Source organism: Cariama cristata, unplaced genomic scaffold (assembly GCF_000690535.1).
Source record: "Cariama cristata isolate BGI_N322 unplaced genomic scaffold, ASM69053v1 scaffold2758, whole genome shotgun sequence".
Classification (NCBI taxonomy): Eukaryota; Metazoa; Chordata; class Aves; order Cariamiformes; family Cariamidae; genus Cariama; species Cariama cristata.
The window spans coordinates 6,970-21,777 of NW_009629309.1; the positions used below are offsets into that span (position 1 = coordinate 6,970).

The 14,808-nt window shown below is 47.6% G+C and overlaps 1 protein-coding gene across 1 annotated transcript; it reads right to left on the minus strand.

Annotated features, from left to right (window-relative positions):
* Positions 1-939: 939 nt before the first annotated feature.
* Positions 940-9,942, minus strand: CD200 (CD200 molecule). The gene is made up of 5 exons (XM_009705099.1): positions 9,894-9,942; positions 7,883-8,218; positions 2,615-2,926; positions 1,948-2,093; positions 940-1,023 (listed from the first exon to the last, which is right to left on the minus strand). The coding sequence occupies exons 1-5, from the start codon at positions 9,940-9,942 to the stop codon at positions 940-942; spliced, it is 927 nt and encodes a 308-aa protein (XP_009703401.1).
* Between the last annotated feature and the right edge of the window lie 4,866 nt (positions 9,943-14,808).

The following is a 14,808-nucleotide window of genomic DNA, read 5'->3' on the forward strand; positions in this document are numbered from 1 at the left end:
ACCTGCCACCATACCAAGACACACACAAAACCCACCAGACCACCTACAGCCCCTCCAACTGCCCTTTTATTTCCTTACTTCCTCCTACAGGTGGGTGGGATGCCTGGAAACACAAGGCAGCTGTGACAGATTAGGGAAATTAAGAAGAGAGCTGTGGAAGCCATAGAAGAAGAAAGGAGAAGGAAACATCTATGTGCTCTTGGCTTTTGGATGACTTTCTAGGAAAGGCTAGTGGAAGTTGGAGTTGGCAACTTCCTCCTGCCTGATGACTCCTGGCTTGAAACCTATCGTTCCTGCAACCTGGGTTACAAGCTCAGGCCGGCTGCAGTCTTGCCCAAATTAAGAAGAGAGCTGTGGAAGCCATAGAAGAAGAAAGGAGAAGGAAACATCTATGTGCTCTTGGCTTTTGGATGACTTTCTAGGAAAGGCTAGTGGAAGTTGGAGTTGGCAACTTCCTCCTGCCTGATGACTCCTGGCTTGAAACCTATCGTTCCTGCAACCTGGGTTACAAGCTCAGGCCGGCTGCAGTCTTGCCCCGATCTCTCGAGGCCCTTGCTCCTGGCAAGGGTCTCCTTTGGCCCATCAGCAACACTACAAAATGCTGCCCTGTTTTGGACAATCCTGTGTCCCCCCACCCCCAGTTTTGAGCTTGCAATGTTAAAATATCAGAAAGGAATAAACACAATGTTCAAAACCCCAGAAAATACAAAACATGAGTTTCATTACACAGATCAATGCAGCCAGCCTGAGTCCCGAATAAATATTTTACAGCTTTTTTCTACAAAACGGAATATTATAGTGTAACAAAATAAATAAATCTCTATTATAAATTGTCCTTTTTTTGTATTTCTCTTGGAGTGAGTCACAGCAGGTTTGCTTGGAAGCCCGAGGTACTGTTGTAAGAAGTTTCTCTCTCCCAGGCGTAGGGCAGGCAGCCGCTCAGGTGGGGGGCACCATGGGAGCTCGCCTGCCCACAGCTCCGTACAGCCCGCACTTCTCGGCCTTGGTACAGGCAGGAAGGACCTAACAGAAGAGAAGTGGTTGAGTTGTTTTTTTTTCCTTCTTCGAAATATAGGGATGTTCTAAGTGCGGAGGTAAAGATCCAAGCTATTTGTGTTAGCAAACGGGTCCTTGCATCTCTCTGTGTGAGGAGAGACTAATGTTTTCCCCTCTCAATCCCCCCAGCAGGCTCCAACTTGGACCTAGAGGCATGGTGCCCGTAGAAGACATGTATCGCATTTCCTCCCACTGCTTCTTTTTTTCCAAAACACTCATCAAAAGTCAAGGTGCACGCTCTAGGCATATCCTGCGAGGAGGCTGAGGTGTCTCGAGTGCAAAACTGGGCTGGGATTTTCTGAAGCGATGCCACCTCACTCAGTTTACCCCCGCCTCGAGCTCGCATCCTTCACCCTCTTCATCAGGACAGCCTCAGTGGACGACGGGCAGTGCCTCAGCCCCTGCCGCAGTGCGACGCCCTGGGCTTTAAAAAAATCTAAGACCCCATTTTGTTTGACACGCATCCTTGAAGCTGCTTCCTCCACAAGCTACACTGGCCATGCCGGAGGGAGGTTATCTTAGGAGATGCAGAAGAATGGTGCAAGGGTACGGCCACTGCTTGCACAGCTATTTTGTGCATAAATGTAGGAACAGAGTGACGCTTCCCTCTCAGCATGCCTTGGCATTGAGAAAGTGAATGGTTTCTAGCTGTCGTCGCTGTCGGGTGCCTATCAGCCTGGCTACGCATGCTCAGGTTTCCCCTTCCCGGCATGCTGCTACCCAGCCGTCTGGCTGGGGGCTAATCCCTTTGTCCCTCTCCAGCCCGAGTGCAGCCTGGGCTGGGCAGCATCCAACCAGCCCTGGGGTGGCTGGGCAGAGCCAGGTCCTGGTGTCGAGCCCTGTGACCGGTGGGGATGAGCCCCGCAGCACCCCAGGGAAAGGCAGACCTACCCAGCATGGCCGGGCTGGGTTTCTCTCCGGGTCACGTAGGTACTTGAGGCAGTGGCGGAGGAGGCAGGCGAGAAGGAGAAGGGAAGGCAAGGGGACGAGCACCCCCACTGCAATGGCAACGGCTGGTGCCACGCTGCTGTCTGGACCTGTGGGGAAAGCAACAGGTACTCAGTTTGTGCATGAAGGAAATAAAAAAACCTCAAACCCATTTCAGACATCCCTTGGCCAGTCTCCGCGGTGGATAGGGGCACCGGGAGCATATGGCAGCACCCACACAAGTAGCACCACCAGCAGACCCGTGCTTGGAGTCTGAGGCCACAATCGGGCGTGCAGCACCCTGCCCCTCAGAGCTACCCAGATCCAGCACGTCTTGTTGGTGGGTCCGGCTACGTGACAAGGAAACCCTGCAAGTCCTTTGCAGGGGCAGGGAGGCTGGGGCACATCATGGCGTATAGGGGACTCAATGAGCCCTACGACATTGTGTGCCATCACCCAAGCTGTCTGGATGCTCCCCTACTCCTCCATCCCTCCCAAGCCCAGCCCCGGCTGCTCTTCCAGGTGCCTTCCCCGTCCACCCCCAACCCTCCGAGGAGTTTCCAGATCCACCCCAGGAGATGTTTCGCGGTCTCCTCCCCACCCCAGGGCAGGAGCAGGGTTACACACTGACCCCGGGCCAGGCTGTCCACAGGCAGGACCAGGGTCACATTTAGAGAGGGATGTTGGATCACGCAGGCAATGGGGTACTCCTGGAGGATCTTGGAGTGGGCGTGGGTGAAATTGCTGATGACAGTCACGGTCTGGTTGCCGAGTTTGACGTGGTACTCCCTCGGTTTCTTCTGCAGGATGCTGGGAAGGCGCCAGGTGATTTTTGGAGCTGGTTTCCCTGTTGCTGAGCAGCTCATCTCCACCACTTTCTCAGAGTCCTCAGTTTTGCTTGGACTGGGTATAAGTTTAGCCTCTACTTTGGGGTCCGAGATGGCTGTAAAACACAAAGCGACAAAATCCATTACTTTCTGCTCGCATTTGAACAAAGAGCATCTGTATTTACCATTATCTCGGAGGACAACCTGGATAGTTAGTCTTGCCTCTCCCTCGCCAAAGCCCCGGCAGTGACAAATAAACACGAAGGTGATCAGGCAGCAGTCTGGAAATGAAGAGTTTGGCAAAAACAAAGGACAAGCGAGTAAAAGCCTCTGTGTTTCAATTCTCTTATTAACTGCAGCACTGTGGCATCCCAACTGAGAAGGGGTGATTATGGACAAGTAAAAAGCAACAGGTAGTAAAACGATGAAACCACATGTCCTCCTCCCTCGGGAAGGGCTGAACAGCTTCAAGGAGTCAAAATTCTTGTTCTTTTCCCTTAAATGTACCTGCAGGGTTCGCTTTACTCTGTTTGAGATGTGTAGGCTTGTGGACCAAAGGACTAAATGCATCTATTGATGCAAGATAGTAATAGTGCATTTGTATGCAGTTACACCACAGGATTTCACCTGTGGAGGTTTTGTGGTTGTACAACTTTCTTCCCTCTGGTGACGGGTTTTGGGAACGTCACGGTATTGCTCAAAACCTTTGTTAAAGATCATTTCTTCTGAATTCCTTCTCACCCTAGAAGATTTACAGATGCTATCACATTTAGTCTTAGTCAGCAAGAATGACGAACTGAAGGAACATTGGTGCCATGGTCTGTTGAACACAGGGGTGTTAGGGCAAAGGTTGGACTTGGTGATCCCAGAGGTCTCTTCCAAGCAAACCGATTCTGTGATCTAGTCCAAGCCCCTGCGCAAAGCCAGCCTAAGTAGCTCAGGCCAAGCTCTATAAAGGCACGGAGCTCCGTTTGGGAGTGCAGTCCAGAGGTTTCTGTATGGCAGCTCACCAGCCTGCCTTCGACTTCCGTGTAGGTGCTGGTGGCAGAGGGGTCCGAACCACTCTCTACTTCTAGGTCCCCGTTTCTGAGAATCTGACTTTTTTTTAACCATTTAAGTGCAGTAGCAATTCTAGTTTCATTCAAGTCTAAGTTAATATGAATACCCTCTGATTAAAAAAGTATCTATTACTATATTTAGCAGTAGTCCATGTGTATATTACTATTTACATAGCAAAAATAACAACGGTCAGTGCAATATTTATGCTGAAATTATTTCTTGTCCCAACAGTAGCAAACATATCACTATTATTTTGTGATCCTACTTTTAAATAATAAAAAAAATCTTTTTTCCTTTGGGAGGTAAACGAAGTTTTGCACATGAATTAGGTATAGCAGACGCGGAATGATTCTGTGAAAAGGGGAAAAGGCTTGTGCCCCATGCATAATGGTGATTATAATCTCCTGGTACAATTCCAGATGCACCTCACAAGGTTGTCTGGATCTTCCAAGCCATAAGTGCCAGAGGGTGGAGGCAAGACATTGTATACCATCAGTTTTGCCCTTCTTTTTTCTTTTTTTTAATGGCTAGATCTCATTTATTTACCATGGTTGTGCCTACCTAGGAAAAAAAAAAAAGTGGGTATTTCTCATTTTTTGCATCATCCCTAGACAGAAACTCAAACCCTACAGAGCTGATGTAACCCACTGTTGTTGCTCTGTGAGCAACAAGTGTGTAGGGGGATTTCGGCTGGAACTTCTCAAAATCTCCCATGTATGAAAAGACAAGTGTCACAAACAGTTTATGTTTTGATTAATAAATGATCTCTGAACTTCTTCTTTCACTCACGGGATGCATAAAAATAACATATCCACCCATGGCATTAACTTCAAGTACTAGATTGCAGCATTCAAAAAGCACTAAAAGCGAGCTGTCACAGATGTTTCTGAAGGGGATGAGAAATATTGCTCAGTATCTGGACAGAAACACATGAACTCCACATCTGCTGTTCTTCTGACTAAGCAGTCCTCTCTCTTCTCACATTTTCCCCCAAGGAATGATTATCATGTGAAAAACATCCTGTAGGGCTGAGCTGCCCTGTATGCAAGTGGCTGTAATGGATGCATAATCAAAACCTATAAGCTCCTGCTTTTGCAGTAAAGTCCTGCTCCACAGCTTGTTAGCGTGTGCCTGCTGTCGAGGTTTGATGCGTACACTTAAATTAACTGCTTCTTCTTTTGCCTTTCAGCAAAATATCTGTTTCCAGCAAAAAAGCAGCAGCAAGAAATGTTGTGCGCAAGTACCTGCTTTAGCCGCTCTTGCAGAGCAGTAATGCAAACATCCTCAAATTCAAGCTATGGCATGGCAGTGTTCCTGAGTATTTGAAAAAGGGACTTTCTAGTGAAGTACGTCGGCTTTGATTATCTGTAATGGCCTTCTGTAATTAAAGGGGGACTGCCAGGTCATGATGTCCTTTTCATGTTTAAAGGCTTGACAGTGGTCTCGGAGAGACTGATAAAATTTTTTAGGAATTACAGTATGCCTTGTGATGACAGAAAGCCTTTTCCAACTGTGTGGGTGTTCACCAGCAACACTGTGCCTCAGTTTCCCTGTCTAAGAAATAGCGATGGCATTTCTCCGCTGTGCTTGAGATTTCCAGGCGAATGAAGGCAGAAGGTCTCCGAAGATGGCCCAGCAAATGCCCAGGGAATTTTGTGACCCAGCAAGTCTTGCCCATTCTCGTGTGGCACATCCCTCTCCGTCTCTGTATCTACTCACTCGATCCCCTTCCTGGGTTTCATTCTCATCCTCTTTGGTGATGAAGGTCAGGAAAACATTTCCAAAGCAAATCAGAGGGGGAAGGGGAGCAGGCTGTTCAAAAGAGACCCACCAGGCACACTTAAAACCATTCTGTTCCAAAATGAGTTTTGCTACAGGGTAGGAAACTTCTGCTTCTTCTTGGGTTTGCTGTTTTCAGCCAGGCAGGTCTGAGATTTCTCCAGTCATACCTGGTGCTTTTTTTTCACCGTGTTGTATCCAGTTCTTACGCACTTTCACTTCCCCGCGTCATGCAGCGACGGTGCCCATCCTGGAAGGGCCTTGTGAGGGCTGTTGCAATCGGGCAATTACCGCTTGTAAACTCCCTGGCAGTCCCCTCTTGAGGGCAAAGACATGGCAACGTTTCATTTTCAGCTGGTGACTCTGACTTTCTCACCTTGCCCTGAATCCCTGAGCCTTGGGAGATTCGTGCTGGCTTCACACACCATCCCAGGGAGTCCTCCGGGCTTGTTCAGATGAATTGTTCCCATCATTATGAGATGGGGAATAAGGGAGTAAGACTGTGGCTTTCAAGTAACGTCACGTACATTAGCTTCGATGACATACATCATATGTGAACTGAAGTCTTCTGTCACAGTGTCGAACGCTGCATTTATTCATGGTGACCCTCCAGGACAGGTTCGATGGAGCACGTTTCAAGGGAGGCCACCATGAGCCAGCCCCTAGAGCAGCTGGAGCAGCGGGCTCACGGCTGCCCACAAGAGAAATGAAACCCTTCTCAGTTGATGAGTTTTCATCCGAGACACAGGAAGAGATGCTCATGGGAGCGTGTGTAGCAGCGGAAAAACATATTTTTTTTTTCTTTTTTGAGTAGTGCTCTGCTAAAGGATGAATCATAGACACAAAGCTGGTCATTTTGCGAAATATTTCCCCCACTTGGATAAAACAAACAAACAAAGAAACCAAATCTAACTCCGTGTTTAAATTCAGATGATAAACAAGAATGAGATCCCTCTACAAGGCACTTCCACATTTTCCTGTAATGTATAGTCAGTGTTTACCCTCTAAATGATGCAGGGCTGGGTGTCCTTAGGAACACCTTCCTTTTCATATCTGAAATACTGAGCGAATTTCTCCTAATTTCTCTTTTCTGCACTAGGAGCCTTCCCAAGAGGGAGGAAAAAGAACTTTTGTTCCAGATTTGGTTTTCCCTCATATCCCCCCCCTCCACTTGTCCTTATTGCTTAAGTCATCTTTCCCCTATGAGCCAGGGGCATCTTTTTTCCACACAGAGGACTCCTGGCACATGGTTATGCCTTTGTCAGCAGAAGGCACTAGGGATAAACAAAGTACTCTACAGGGGTCATACCACCAGCGGCAGGTCCCAAACACTGCTATTTTCCACGTGGGACATGATTTTTGGCCAATATCCCCACAGCAGGGTCACCAATGAGAAAGTCAGAAGCTAACAGAGTTTCCTCCGGGCGCGTTTAATGTCTCAGCTTTCTTACTGGCAAAAAACCAAGACCCTTCCTCAAAAGATAAACAGCTTTTCACTCTTGTTCCTTTTGCGTTCATCTATTTGTCTGTACTTCAGCTTGTACTTGCTAGTTGATGATTTTGTATGGAGGGGTCAAATATTACCACCATGACTCATGATTCGTTTTAACTTTCTTCTTGAAGCTAATTGATGTTGACTCTCACAAGATGTTCATGTGGCAAAGCCCATGAGCTGCACTGTATTTCAGTCTTTTTTTTTTTCTCCATCCCTTTCCTGAGCTCAGCTTAACTACTGGCATTTTTACTACAGCTTCAAAATAAGCTTCCAGATACTCTGGTCACGCATATGCCTCTCTGCCTTTTGAATAATTTGACTTTTTTTTTAAGATCGAAGGCAGAGTAAGAAAAAAAAAACAAACCCAAGCCTGATTTCCTGATTTCCAGGCTTAGGAGGTGAGAGCAGCAGTGAAAAGCAGCAGAGGAGCGCGGGGTTCGTGGTTGCAGCAGCCCAGCTGTCAGCGAAGCACACAGGCAGGGAAACTTGGAGGAAGTCAGGGGTTACACGTCAGCTTTGGGATCTTGCTGGTTTTGACTTAAAGGGGAAGAAAATTAAAGAACTCTTGAACGCCGGTTTCCCATCAGAGGTAAAACCAGAGAGGGAGGGAGAGTCAAAGAGGAAGCTGAGCTGCCTTTCCCGCACCAATTTAGCAATGACCAGTGGGCAGGGAAGGTTTTTCATAGGGAAAATTACTTGGTCCTCAGTTGACAGCCCATATGCAATGACAATGCCTTACCGTAAACCTTCAGACACATCCTGCCGGTGACAGCCCCCGAGGGGAATGTGTTGAAGATGCACTTGTAGCATCCTTCATCTTGGAAAGTGACTTCATGAAGGGAGATGGCTGAGATTTGTAAATCACTGTGGGCAAATCTCACGTGGCCGACATAGCCCTTTGCTATTTTTTGGCCGTTCATCGTACTGTAAGTCGCTATGTTGTCTTCAGCTCCATCTGTCTCCTTCTGCCAGGTCACCTGTAGCACATCTTCTTTCGTAACCGACTGGCAAGAAAAAGTAATGTTTTCTCCTGCCTGGACTGACTGAACCTTTCTGTGCATCACTTGCACATAACCTGGGGAAGAAGCAGGTGCCGCACTCAGCATTTCTCACCACCCTTCTGCAACCCACCCCCAGCAGACACCCCCCCAGCCCCTCGCCCTCGCTCCTGAGCAAAGCAGCTCCAGAGGGTCTCTCCGCCCCTCCATCCAGGGAAAAAAATGAAAAATACATTTCATTGCATTGCAGTTCTTGAAAGAACTGCCCTGAGAGTTTCGCTGGACCCGACACCTCTCACACAAAGCATCTCGCCAGCCTGATACCTGTGCTGCAGAGAATACTACCCAGAAAGGCAGCTCCGGTGTCCGGAGCGATGGATTTCTGTCTGCTAAGATCGTTATCCCACCGGCACCGTGGAGAGGTTCCTTAAACGTTCAGTTGTGCTAACAAACACACAGCCATCAGTGCATTAACCCCCTCCGAGCCCTCCTGCGGTGCACAGCGAAGCGAATCAGTAAAGCTGCTAAAAATTATTACGTACATCACTATACATGGTGCATCCGCACTTGTCAGAGACTGACAAGAGAACAGAAAAGCAGAAGGAAAAAGCAAGGTAGGGAGGACCAGAGACAAACTGCATCTGTCCTCCTATCTCAGGCTTGAGGCCATGAAGTTGGGAAGCAGTTGAGCCCCTGCTGAAGGCCCACGGATGGAAAACTTTCACAGCATAAATGCCACGGTATTAAAGATCTCCAGGGAAAAGAAAAAGAAGACCAAAAAAAAAAAAAAAAGAAGAAAATCAGTCTCCTCTTCCAATTCACAGACACGTGGAAAAAGTATTAAGGGGAGAGACAAGCAAAATAGATGCTCCCAGGTTTGAGAGCTCAGGACCACAGACCCGTTAGGATAACAGTTTTTAAAGCTTATTTGTGCATTTCAGCATGGGAAGGGAAATACCAGCAGGGGCAGTTACAGCACTGAAAACTTATAATTCAATTTACAAGAAAAGGAAATATTTTGGCAGGTTTTAAAGAGGAGGGAGGCTGTCTGCACTGTCCAGAGGTACACTTGGCCAACCTGCCCGACAAATCTCTCGGGTCCTGCCCCCACCATGGCCGTGGCCGGGCAGTTCTCCAGCAGGGAGCAAGAAGCCAGCTGTGAACCTGTGCCAGTCAGTTTGCTTTTCAGAGCTCAGTAGTGCCACAGGCAGAATACAAACTGCGACCATGGAAGCTAGTTTGAAACCAGTTCAGGCTTTTCTAAGTGATTTTTAATTACAAAACCCAATGTAACACACCCACGCTTTTAGTGGTCCGAGCAGATACCTACAAGCACCATGTCCATCACTACAAATAATTCTGTCCTGGCTAAAGCAAATCAATACCATACTCTGACCCACATCCCAGCCACAAAAAGAGATGAAATCAGACTTCAGTCATACAGGTCATTGGGAGCGTTTGGACGTTTGCCTGGTTTATGATTTGGAAATTGCAATAAATGCGTACATCTATCTGCAGCTCATAAACGCACTGGTGGTAAAATAAGGAGAGGATGCTGTCATCGTGAGCAGTGGTGACATGTCCAAAGCCCCATGCCAGCGGTGCGGTGCCACAAGGACTCTGTCACCGCTGGGCTTGCCCCGAGGGGGGATGCAAGGTGGGGGCTGCAGCACCCAGCAGCGGGCTGGCAGGGCCACCCAGGTCCCTAACGCCGTTACAATAACGATACAGACAGACAGACAAGGGAGTTACCTGACGCAAGGGTCCAGATGCCAGAGAGGAGCAGACAAGTGACCATCATCTTATTTACGCGCTCAGCGAGACAAGAGAGCGAGTGATCCATTGAGCGCGGCTTCCCCTTTTTTATACACTTCGCGTTTACTCTAGGGACATTCCCCCTCCCTGCACGTACGGTAAGAGGCAGCTCATAAAAAAAAATATCGCCTGCCCCTCTAGCACTCAGCTGATATAAGAAAAATTTCAGGGGACATGACAACAGATGTCAGCCAGAAACCAAAGATTTCCCAGCCGGGCTGCTAGACAGAGAGAGGTAACCGGTTACAAGGCTGGGTTTTTCACGAGCACCTTTTGCATAAGATTAGGTTTTTGCAAGGGCCCAAACACATGCCCAGACTTCTAAGCTGGCTGAGGACTCAGTGTCTGTGGGGGGCAGGAGGAAAGGCCACCCTGGGAAAAGGGAAAGCAGCTCAGGGCAATAGTCATGCTGCCATGAGTAGCACCAATGTCCCCAACATGGGACTCGGAGGACCCAACTAGGGATCTGCACCCCAGCTGTAAATCGGTGGAGACCCAGGAGCTGCTGACGCTGCTGTAACACAACTCTTTTTCCAGGTCAGGAGACCAGAGCAAGCCAAGCGCCCAACCCAGGACTCAGGTCTTATGTTGCCCCAGGGAAAAAGCAGAGCTGTGGTCTCCTCTCTCCTCCATCGAGGTTGCCCTTGTCTCAGCAGGTCCCTGCTCCTTCCCCAGCCCTGACTCTCAGAAAGACGGGGCTGCCGTCCCGCAAGCAAACCCATCTTCCTCTCTGCCCTCAGCTGAGATGACATAAAAATAGCTCACACAGCTGTTCTGAGGCATTGTTTTTGTGCCTTTTTGCTTTGTCATTTTTACACCTGTGTTTTGCTTTTTCTGCCGACTGTGACCACGTTACTGAAACCAACACAACCCTCAGGCCGTGGGCTGCTCACACACCACGTAGTTGGGGCAACCGGCCAGCGAGACCTCATTTGCTAATCAAACTTGTACTGGTAAACTCCGTTTCGTGTTTCTGCTGCTGATGAGGTGGCTTACAGTTTTTTGCAAGTTCTTTCTGCTCCAGATGACTGTGATTGCATTAAAAATGTTTTCTTCTAGTCAAATTGCGGCACAGATAAACCTTGAATCATGCAAATAGATTGGGGGAAACCAATGGGCCCAAATCATCACGCGACAAAAAAATTTCTCAGACATACTTACACATACACAGCTCCTTCCCCCTTCCCAAGTGGTAATTAATTATCTGAAACTAACTCAAGTATCAGTATTCCTGTAAAGAAACGTTTTGGATGTGATTCGAGTAAGTTCAATAATTCATTCCTGTACTCAGCAAACTGTGATTGCTTCATACTATTGCCTTTTTCCTTTGAAGTATCACATCTCATTTTCTTTTCCTTGAGTTATTTTCAGAGTTGCATTTTCCTGCAAGATTTCTGGAAGGGCGTTCTGGCCTGACCAAAACTGAAATCAATGAAAAACAGTTCTTGTGGAGTTTGCCAGACCATTTTACAGCTATTAGCCAATGCAAATAACTCCAACAAGCTCTGGACCGAGTGAGAGGGAAAACTGCTAGCCTTGAAATGGAGATTCACAAGCAAACATTTAATTTCTGTCAGCTTCTCAGAACTTCCAAAACTGAAACAAACCCCCATTGAAGGTTTGTTGAAGCTATGCCGCTTTGCACCAAAGCCTCCTAGCAGGGTGCGAGTGACCTATGCAAAGTTTCAATCCAGGCTTTGCTGATGTCCTTGCCTTAGCTCTCCTACAATTTTGAAACAGAAGATTAACAGAAGAACTTCCCGCTAGCTGTCAGACATGGTTGATGAAGTCCTCGTAGCTGAACTTCACCAATTAGTAATGACAAAAGGAACCGCAGTTGATTTTTAAAACGAACTGCGAGCCCAATTGATGTATTTTGCTGCACATAGTAAATGTTCTTGTAAGATTTAACCATTTTATTTTCTGCCAGAAACACTCTATTCTTGCAAAAGCCCTTCCAGACAACCCTGAAAACCTGGGTGCTGCTACAGCAAACACCTTTCAATAAAGAGCAAACTTTCAGTCTTAGCAATATCCAAGCAAAGGATAGAGATGGCTATTGCGGTTGGAAAAAAATGTGTTGACTTTAAATTGTTTACAGCATCCCTTACCTGGTGATAAAGAGCTACATATGCTGGCTGCTCTTTCCAGGCTCTGCCTCTCCCCTGTCAGCTCCTGATGCCACAGGGAACTTGGGCACGCAGGGACCTCCCTCCCAGCCTACACGCACGGGTCTGTGCACGCATATCCAACTGTCGCAGCATCTCCTTCGGAACCCCTTTCTTCCAGGGACCAGCCAATGCCAGCAGTTGATTCATTACTTTAGACATAAGGCAGGCAGGAATGTGAGGTCCGCTTGTTAACCCCACCATTTATTTCCATTTTGTGAGTGTATCTTTAAGTGCATTTATTCAGACGATTCCTGATCTGTTTGTCTTTGCATAGGCTTTTGGTGGATTACAGACCTCCTCCTTGCTTGTCAGTCAGATCCCATGCTTTCCTGCTTCGGTTGCACAGCAGCTTTGTTTCTGAGAACTGCAGAAGTTCTCAGTGAAAGCCAGAGAAAGCTTGGGAGTAAATTAGACAGACGATAGTTCTGCAACTACTGCTTGAAAAACCTGGTGATTCACATTCGTTCATTCCTTCCTTTCTGCTGCACTAGGATGGCCTCTTTAGTTCCTACTAAATCAAAAAAAAGGACATACGAGACTTAATTGCACATTCATATTTCCTCACAGCCCAAGTGACTAGTGATACCGATAAATCACATAATTGAACTTCTGGAAAACAGTGCCGATGGGAGCCACTCAGGCACAATCGTAGCCTAAAACATTGATTTGTCAACAACCAATCTAAAAGCCCAAATGATTCTATGATTGGTTTTCTAACTACCCAAACCCAGGTTAACAACCAGGTAGCTGCCTACCTTGTCGGCAGGATTCGGTGCCGCCTCTCAAGGCATTGCCTGTAAAGAGAATGGAAAAGAGGAAGATGGCTTCATCCACTGCTGAATCGTAGGGACTTTTGGAGGTTGGTCCATCAGTACTGGTAGTAGGTACCACTATTGGGAAACAGCTTGTCAAATGCAATTGAAGCAGCCTGACACTTTATAACATGTTCATAACTAACTCCTGCATACGGCAAATCCCTCTATATCTTGGCTGGATTTGGAGAGCTGTGGTAGACAGGGGTGAAGACAGCAGCTGCATCTACCGATGTACGCTCCAGCCTGCGTCACTGCATTGGGACCTGTGGTCAGTAGCCAAGGGATGCTGCAGGACCATGCAAAGCTCATTTGGGCAGGGTTAAAAAGCATAATGTTTGCGCACAAGTTTTAGATCAGATGGCTACAAGGGTAGGTTGTACACAGCCACAACTGTTTATCCTCAGTCATGTTTGATTTGGAGGTATTTGAGCTGTGCTCTCTTCCCAAACTGGGCTTCCTCCCTTTGCTACTACACCGCTGCCGGCTGCAGTAAAGGACTGCAAATGACAGAAATCTGGTGTGGGACTACCTAGCACAGCACGAAAGAGAAATGAAGGAGGGGGCTGCTTAGCTGAGACCTACCTGGTGGTGCTGTACATCTGCCTGCAGAACCACATGTTCCCAGGGGACGGCACCTGTTCTGAAGCTATCCGGTTAACCGCCCAACACGTCTTACCTCTATGTTTTGATGAAATTGCTGCAGATACCCAAAGTCTTACAGAGTTCTGTTCCTTTCCTTTCCTTTCCTTTCCTTTCCTTTCCTTTCCTTTCCTTTCCTTTCCTTTCCTTTCCTTTCCTTTCCTTCCCTTCCCTTCCCTTCCCTTCCCTTCCCTTCCCTTCCCTTCCCTTCCCTTCCCTTCCCTTCCCTTCCCTTCCCTTCCCTTCCCTTCCCTTCCCTTCCCTTCCCTTCCCTTCCCTTCCCTTCCCTTCCCTTCCCTTCCCTTCCCTTCCCTTCCCTTCCCTTCCCTTCCCTTCCCTTCCCTTCCCTTCCCTTCCCTTCCCTTCCCTTCTCCCTCTTCCCTCTTCCCTCTTCCCTCTTCCCTCTTCCCTCTTCCCTCTTCCCTTCCCTGCAATTACAATGGGTGAATTAAAACGTACTTACTCCCTGAACCATCAGCCCTACAAATTGTATTCCTGCTTCTTCTATTTTTCTTCTTCCTTGTAACTCAGGAGGAAGAAAAAAGGGACCAAAAAAAAAAAGACAAAAAGGAGGTGAGGAAGCAAAACCAGCTTGCATCGGAAAGCTTCAGTAGCAAAGGCTGTGTTTTGTTGGGGCTTGAAGTGTTTGGGTTTTTTACCATTCATTTTGTCACACCATTTCTCAGAAGAGCAAGATGGCCAGGCGTGCGGTTTCCTCTTGCCGAGAGCACCCCAAGTTGCTATTTCAGTCGAGGGATCCTAGAGGGAGTCCACGCTGCAACCCACCAGTCACGCCGTGGAGAGCACCAGCACCACCAGCACTCATCCATACATCCCCTCTTCCTCTCCCACTCCTGCTTGGCAGTGGCGGAGACTTCAGGGTTGTTTTTTGGTTTTTTTGGTTGGTTGGTTGGTTTTGGTTTTTGTTTTGGTTTGTTTTTTTTTTAAAGTGCACGATATCTGGGTGCTGCATACACTTACGGCGTGAGAGAAATAATGAGCCTCTTTGGTCACTGAGTTTTGTTCTGTAACACAGCCAGTACAGAAAACTATTCAGCCAGCAAGGAAACCAGGCAAAAATTGGCTACCCAGGAGATCCAGTGGAAGGATGGGAAACTGCCTACCAAAAATAAGGTAGGTTCAATGCCAATTTCTAGTTAATTACTGAACAAGAGGGCTAAGAGCGTGATTTTATTAAAACCAGAAACAAATGATACCTGCAACAAA